This window comes from Cibotium barometz, chromosome 65 (genome assembly GCF_041138505.1).
Source record: "Cibotium barometz isolate CiBa-2024 chromosome 65, ASM4113850v1, whole genome shotgun sequence".
NCBI lineage: Eukaryota > Viridiplantae > Streptophyta > Polypodiopsida > Cyatheales > Cibotiaceae > Cibotium > Cibotium barometz.
This window is the reverse complement of record NC_141110.1, coordinates 17803238-17811524: the sequence shown is the minus strand read 5'-3', so window position 1 is coordinate 17811524 and position 8287 is coordinate 17803238. Positions and strand designations below refer to the sequence as shown.

General features: G+C 44.0%; 1 protein-coding gene across 4 annotated transcripts in view; it reads right to left on the bottom strand.

The window, feature by feature from the left end:
• Positions 1–457: 457 nt before the first annotated feature.
• The window catches only part of LOC147602988 (OVARIAN TUMOR DOMAIN-containing deubiquitinating enzyme 12-like), a 49590-nt gene continuing 41760 nt past the window's right edge, over positions 458–8287 (bottom strand). For all 4 annotated transcript variants that reach the window (XM_086797484.1, XM_086797485.1, XM_086797486.1 and 1 more), the window contains 3 exons: positions 1090–1174; positions 947–1003; positions 458–794 (listed from right to left, as the gene is read on the bottom strand). In XM_086797484.1, coding sequence (XP_086653610.1) covers positions 718–794; positions 947–1003; positions 1090–1174 — 219 coding nt within the window. In that variant the 3' untranslated portion in view covers positions 458–717. The remainder of the gene's footprint in view (positions 795–946; positions 1004–1089; positions 1175–8287) is intronic.

The window sequence follows — 8287 nt, the reverse complement described above, 5'->3', positions numbered from 1 at the left end:
CCTCAAAATCGTAAGTTTTGATTAGACCCGAGATTTTGGCATAAAGATTCAATCTTGGGGATGCAAGTCTCAAGTCTAAATCCTCTATGGAAAGACCAAGGCTAGACACCAAGATTATGGACTCAAGTTTGTAACTCTTAAGATTCTATTGGCCCAAAGAATTAAATCCAAGGACTTAAGGGTAGGGATATCCAAGCCTCTATTGATTTGGACACTTAGAATCCAAGTCATGAATGCTTCGTCTAATTCCTCCATGGCTTAAAGTCAGTATTTGAACCCAAGTTTGAAACCCCTTTGCTTTTTTACACGCCCAAGGTTTGGACCCCGTACACTAAGCTAGGATTTCAACCAAGTTCTACACAGCCAAGCAATATAAATTGTATTAGGTGGCCAATCAAAGACTTACATTTCATGAAGGATCACATTTGTTTACAGATGCAGTGCAATTAGGGAGAAATTTATTTTGAGGAAAATGCTTGTATGATGGCTGATAATTGATAAGCAAAGTATTAACAATCTTTTCTTGAAAGCACCTTGTTTGCATACATCACATATAACAGTTGACACTCTCGTCAAAGTTAGGTATGCTGCTATGCTAATTTCATTAAAATAACATTCACGTACATAACCATCTGTTAAAACAACTCTGTTCACACAAGCCTATTACAAACGTAGCTTATTTCCATCATATAGGAGTGCCGGATAGTTAATTTAGTTTCAAATTTTCAACTTATTCTTGAAATACTGCCCCCAATGTCTGCTCTTCTTCTTGTGTCCGAAGTATAATGGAACGTCTGAGGAGAAAAGCAAAACTGGAGCTTAAGAAGGGGGACATACTTCATAAATTGTAGCTTTTAAGCTGTTAGAACCCATTTTCATTTCATTGATAGAAAGCATAGTTTAATTCAAAGAAGGCGAAAATAAGTGGTGGGCTTCAAAACATTACCTCCTTCCGGGTAAACAGAGTTGTAGTGCACCTCAGCCCAAAAGCTTAGAAAAATCACTGCAGAAACACGTGGTTATCAAATCATGCTAAATCAAGTAGCTGCAACCTTGTGGAAGACTATTTACGCATCCAATATCACGAACCTCTCTTAGACTTTGTCTGCCTTGGTAGTATCTGAACAAAGGACGTGTCCTTGAATGATGTTAAGAGACATATCCTCACTCCATACTGAACCACCTCCAAATGAAGTGCTTAGAGCTCTCGCTCTCTCTCTCTCTCTCTCTCTCTCTCTCTCTCTCTCTCTCTGTGGTGGCCACCTATTCTCTTCAACCTTGGCAGTTGACATGTGTAGAGCATAACAATGCCAATGTTGGATAAGTCGTCATTTCTCTCTCTCCGGTGTGCTAGTGGTGTCCTCATGATGCACTCTACGAACGATGACTGAAAAATTGATGGTATAATTTTGCATGCACAATGGACAAATAGTGAACTTGGGAAACACCAAAAAGGGCCTTCTTCTGTTGTAGTACTCTACCAAACACAGCCAATGGAAATGGAGCATAATCTCTTCACCAATGGCAGCAATATTTCATAACTACACTGAAAGCAAGGAAAGGGTGTGCAGAACTATGCAATTAAGCTGAGATCAAAATTTGGCCTCTAAGCAAATCAAAGCGGAGTGCACGTATGGGGTAGCATGCCACAATTCAAAATGTAAGCTCTTTAAAACACCCCCCAAAAGCCTTGCTGACCTTTCCAAGGACCGTACTTGGGCCTCTAAAAAGTTTCCAAACATCTTCATTACACCTCGCAGAGCAGCCAAACCCACATTTGGCAGGGAGAGGTTGTAGGACACCTCATTATCTAACTGAGCTGGTGCCATAATATATCAATCCCATAGGATCTCATCGTTTGCCATGCAAGATGAGATATAAGATGACAGATCTGAGTCAAAGAGGGCCTGTAGGACTTTGACCCCTTGGAGTGCAATAGAGTGAACAGAACATATTCTGATGTGCTTTCTGAAGCCTTGATGAAAATGTTGGCTTAGTTGTGTGTCATACACCAATACATCAATGATAAGCAATCACCATGCATCACCATGCAACTCTGGTTGTTACAATGCAACTTTGTTGGCTGCTCACAAGTTCAGCAAAATCTACCTCACCCACAGTGCCTTAAGATAATATGAAGCATGTGAAATTATACTAAGTCTCCATCAACGCAAATGCCACTCTAGCCTACTTGCTGATCCAATAAACACAGTGAAACAATACCCTATCACTGAGTGTCTTGTGTCCGAATCTCTGCCCAATCTGAGTCACAAAAGCTGGTCAAGGTTTTGCCCGACCAATCAGTAATGTCAAAATATGTGGCTAGGCATCTGCATTCTTGCCCCCCCATGCTTCTCCTTGGGCTGATTTGAGACCATGCATTTGTACTTGGATAATGCTTGACTTCCAACACTAGATTGGGTGGAGGCTGGGAGGTAAATGAAGAAAAACGCCTTCTGTACTCTGTGTGAACTGCTGCAAGGAATTGAAGAGCAAACATTATAGGGTAGTTCAGGGTTTGACGGCTGTTCATACTTGAAGATGATTATTGCACTATAGTGAACCCCCTAATGCGATGTACACCCATAGTACAATTTTTTTAAATAAAATTTTTGCAACTCTGTTGTTGACTTGCAATTGCAGCTTCAATCCTATAATTCAACGGGCTTCAATGTTATGCTATACACTAATGCCCGTCCATGAAACCTAGCCCAAATGCACGGCCCATCATGTCAAGTCAGTCCATAGGTACCGTGTGTTAATGTTCCTGGAACTTATATTAAGTGGCACATAGGCATGATTGGTGATGGCCCATTGAAAAGAATCAAAGTTGACTGTTGATTAACACCAAGGTACAACCTCAGTGATTTGGTGAATCAAATCAGTCACTTCATTGCATGTGGTACAAATGAGAAGCAGCCCATCACACTCCATGCAAGAACAAGTGTCTACACAGCGTAAGTTCAAGCGTAGAAGCCTTTCACTGACCTGCCTGAAGAACACAAAGCACCACATTGCATGAAGATCTGATTTATTAGCCTCAAAGTTAATCTTGAAAGTACTCTCCATCAAAAAAAGAAAGAAGTGGCTTCTGCAAGGGGAAAGGGAGAGATCATCTTTTTCTGCATCTACCATCAGGATCTGGGAGGAGATAGGCATGCAAGAAATGCCAAGAGAGAATAAGATAGCCAAATATCTGAGGAATTGGGGCAAGAAGTAGGGCACAAGATGAAAAAAAAGAGTATTTCCAGCATGATGACAAAGAACAAGAAGATGATGAGCAAATAGCATCAAGATCACCATCACAACTGACTTTTAAAAATCCCAGTAAAAAATCTGGCCGAATCTGTTCAAAAATTGGTTGAGCCAACAAGTCTTCTCCTACTCCCAAAACTTCCGCTCATAAGATTGTTTAGGATACGCCTACTGTGACAAAACCTCAAGACCAACCCCCCAAGCTAGTGTTTTGCTTGGTTGCAAGAGGTGGATTGTTGAACGAAGCAAAGGCCAGCCGATAATTTGGAAAATTCGATAATTTGGAAAATTTAAGAAAGCAATGTATGACATAAGCAAGAGAGTGCTTTAACCATAATAACCAGCCGGTTAATTGGAAGAAGTTTGAGAAAGCCATGCATGAAAATGAGCAAGAAAGAGCTTTAACCATACTTTGGAGTGAAAAAAAAATGTGAGCATGAAAAAGGCTCAAGCTAGTTTAAAAAGTTAGATAAATGGCAACTTTAAGGGTAGTAAGAGTAAATCCAATTGATATACTGAGTCCTATCAGCTAAAGATTTGAAAAAAGGCCAGGATTAGGGTCTTTTCTACATGTGTACGAGAATGGATGACTGCTCCGCTTTTCAGTGAGATAAAAAAGAAGGAATAGAGCGCTAAAATAAATAAGACTCCATAGAAGCAAGTGAACTCAATGCAAAATTATAGGAATCGGAGCTTTACCAAAAGGACATCACTCATCATGAGCTAACAGTGCAGCTAAAAAAAGGCTATGGGCAAACATCCTCAATATGGCACTTCCTTTTGGGAAGATCTTGAAGTGCGGTAACGAGCTATTGAGAAAGAGCCCCCCAAAAGAGGCTCAAAGTGACTTGGGGACTACCAACTCGTGGCACCAATAAACGTACTCCTGAACCTGCCGCAATCCATGCTCGCCATGATTCTGTAGAAATCAGTGTCAATCTGAGGTAGAACATAAAACTTTGAGGCTAAGAGAAGAAAGAACTTATGCAGAGGAAAAAATTTCTAGACCAGGAAGCTCTAAGACGAGGAGAATTCTCATGCTATTCTGCAAGAGAAACTACCTGCAGACCTGAAGCTGAAATCAGGCTCTGCTCCCCATTAGATCCGATAAGGGAGGAACATCTACTTCCATTGGAACAAGAACCATTAGGTGAGAAATTGTGCCTTTAGAAAGAAACCCCCAGTTGAGCCAGTCATACCAATCCATTAAGGACGGGGAGCTGCAAGAGTTAAGAACCATGAACATAGAGCCTGAAGCGTACCGATAACTCATGGAGTTTGAGTATATGGATATCCAAGAACACATGCTAGCTTCATATCTCTTGAGCTACCAAGAGAAGCATCTTTTGGGACCTTTTGGTTATGCAGGAGACTCCTTGCTCTGATACCAATTTTTGGTTACCCAGCTGAAAGTTTCCACGAACAAAACGACCTGCACAGAGGAGATGGCGCACACGACCAGAGAAGCCTTATGTAAAGTTATTAGATACAAGCACTTTTTTACATAATAATACCAAGGAGGTGCATGTATAAGCCACCAACTTATGCCCAATGTCAACAATGCTATAAGTGAGTGTGTACTAATGTTATTAACCCTTTGAGCGTGTACTAAGGTGCTCCATCTGGTTCCACTAGGTGAAAATCCCACAATGAAGGTGTGTCTCAAGACCTCGTACTTCAACTTTTTAAATGGGTTTAGTGCCCTAAACCACTAACCTGCTTTGCCTTCAAGGCAAAGTCCAAATGAACATATCTTGGTGGGATCATCAATCCTTCCCTTGGCTCCGCAAACTTGATCGAACTTCTCTAGATATCGAATGGGATCTCTAGTTCCACCAAATTTGGTCATCATCCTTGAGATGTGGGTTGGCTTAGTCTTGCCCAAATATGAGCCTCTAGGTGCTATATTTGTGGAAACCCTCCTTCCCATTTCAAACACCATCCTTAGCATGTCTTCTACATAACCATGTGGCAGTTGAACGTAAGGGAATGGTTGCACAAAACCCTCTATCTCTCATTTAGAGTTTCATATCCCAAGGGGTTGGGCTCTTCAGTTTCTAATGGCACTGGTCCTATGCATGCTTGGCTCTAAGGCTGCATGATAGCGGCGGCAGCTGACACATTAGGGGATGCCCTTTTGGAACACCGGGGTTGGAAGTAGTCCCTGTAAACTGGTTCTTTACCTTTCCTTGCATTCCTTGTTCCTCGTCCATACGGAGAGGAACTGGAACTTGGTTATGTTTTCATAATGGGCTCCTTTAGGAGGTGGTACGCCCGCTTGCACTCTGCGCGCTTGCGACCTGGTTTGTGGATTGCCTGCGTGGATGCACCTCCTTGTGTCTAATAAGTGCACCCAAGGCACTTACATAGCAATGACCCTGCTACTTTTGACCCTTGCTTTATTTATTAGCTTTCTCACTATAATTAGCCCTTGGCTATTATGTATAAGCCCATGGCCAATCTAGACCTCATCTTGCTAGCGCCCTTAGCGCATGTGTGGACCAACTTGATCCCCACGCCATGCTAAGCCCTAACCCTAACTTGGGTTAGCACATGTCCCTCACCTTGGGTTAGCCTAACCCTAGACCGATCAAGACGTAACGGCCACCCCTACCAATGCCCTTGAGTCCGGAAAGAAGCCATATCTTCACCTTGTGAAGTAGACATGGGCTCCACATATTGCTACATGGCTCTGTGACATGATCTCCTTGAGAAAGGCGGACATGAACTTAATCCAGATGTACCCATTACCGAGGAACTCAATATCCACAATGCACCTCTGCTCGCCGACGAGGGCGGCTTTGCTGGAGATATTGGATGTGGCTACGAACAGGTCTGCTGCTGATGAACTTACAGAGCAAGGTTGTGGACCGAGGAGAAGAGAAGCTGGAGCCCCGCCTTGCGTGTTCAGTGCCCATAGCAGCGCTCTCCACCTTCGTGCTTAGCCCACAGAAGGGCCTGCTCTGCCTTGTAGGCTGCTGTGCGATCCAGTCATCGCTTTTGCTCCACCTCTGCGGCGCCCACTGCACCGCCCCTGCTAAGCCCCTGTGCAGCCCACAGAAGCACCACATACTGCTCGGTTCCACCGTTGTGAAGAGCCCAGCGTTGCCTTGCCATTTGTATTGCCTGCCTTGCATGCTGAGCCCACATAGCAATGCCTCCAATAGTGCCGCCTAGAAGAGCCACTAGCGTAAGGTAAAGCTTCCGAAATGTGTGGTGTGCTGCCTTCAAACACCCTTGCTCCACCTTTTGTGCTCCGCCACAGCAGCAATGAGGGGAAGGGCCGCAGCCAGAGCAATTGGGTAGAAGATGAGCCACCACCGGAAGTGTGAAGAGGGAGGAAACACCCACCTCATGCTTTATGCACTCTGTCGAAGTTTGTGCATTTAGGAGCTTCAAGTAAATTTCAGAAGCTTTTTACAAGTTTATTTTTCAGCACCTCTCTCTGCACATTTGGTGCATCAACTCTTTTGGCAAGCGTTTCTGTTGGGCACATTTTCAGTAGAGTAGTTCACTGGTGAATTTGTCAGCTATGGCACAAGCTACACCACGTGTTTGAATCCACATGCATCCTATCATGCCAGCAATAACCAAGAAAATCATCTTCTTCTTTGCAACATCCAAACACAGACATGGCGCCTGAGAGAAATACCCGAGTTTGGGTGACACGATTGAAAAGCACAAACAAAGCACACAAACCTTGCTTTCCGCTTGCCTAATCTCTCATAGGATCACCTAGAGCACAGGCTAAACACAAGGTTAGTACAAACAACATAGAAGGGTGTTTTTTTTGCAAGGCACTCAAGTGGGTCAAGTTCCTTAGAGATACGTGCGCTGGTGCTGGAACTCCCCCCTGTACGTGTGACTGCAGCAGCCCTCCTTCACCATTGCCTCTACGCACTTCCCCGTCCCCTCTTCCTATGCACAGCCCCCCCCTCCTTCGCCGTCTCCTCCCCCTGCCTCCCGCATCGCTGCCCTCCACCTCCCCCTGTGGCACCTCCTGCCTGAGCCCTTCCCCAGCGTTGTCAGATCAGCTGTACGATAGCGGCATTCAGGTGGCCAGTCTTGCACCTGGCGGTGCTGACAGGCCAGTCGGCGGGGTTCTGTATGGCACAGATAGTCCGCAGCAGCACTATGGAAGCGAAACAGGCCTGTGCAGATTTGTAGGCAGCTGTACAGTTTCGTATGGCTGTACGGATCAGTACAGTCGTACTGAGATGATGATGTGGCACAGCAGTCGTCAGTGACATTCTGAATCAGCAGGCAGCGATGATAAACTCCACGATTTGATTGATGAAGAACTCCACACCTCAACGATGATGATCAAGAGAGACTCATGCTTGTTTTTTACCTGTGGGAGGGGTCTTGCTTTTTGCCAAAATCCTAGTAAGGCTTTTGCTTTTCTTTTTCACTTTGGTTTTCCTCTTTTAATTTTTTACAATAAATTATTACTCTAACAAGGCCAGCTTTTCCAAAGTTCTTTGTGCTTTGCTTTTCCGGCTTTAGGGCCTTGCTTTTTGGCCCTAGAGTTGCTTTTTGCTTCTTGGTCGTGCTCAATCCCCTCTTGCCAGTGGTGCTCCTGGCTTGCGGTCAACTCAATTTGACTTTTTGTTTTTCTTTGCTTTTTGAAAATTGGCGCTTTTCCATGTGCAAACCTTATGGTCACTCTCCCCATGCCTTCTTCCACCTATCTAGTGTTCGGACAAGGGTCCCATCATGTGAATAGAGTGCTAGGAAGACCAAATAGTTACATTCCCTTCCTCTTATATCGCAATTGTCCTTAACTGCGGAGTACAAGTGTACCAAGCATATCCATATGTTCCAAGTACTAGCCCCATTTGGTGAGTCTTGTGCATTTGGACATTCCTCATATCTGTCGTGTCATCTGCTCATCTGGCAACATCTCTATGCCTTATCTTTGACCAATGGCTTTGTCCTTGATGCTTCTTCTTCATGACCTGTCACATGTGTTAGATAAAAGAAATCCATACTTACCTCCTGCAAAAAATAGACAGAATATAGTCAACAAATA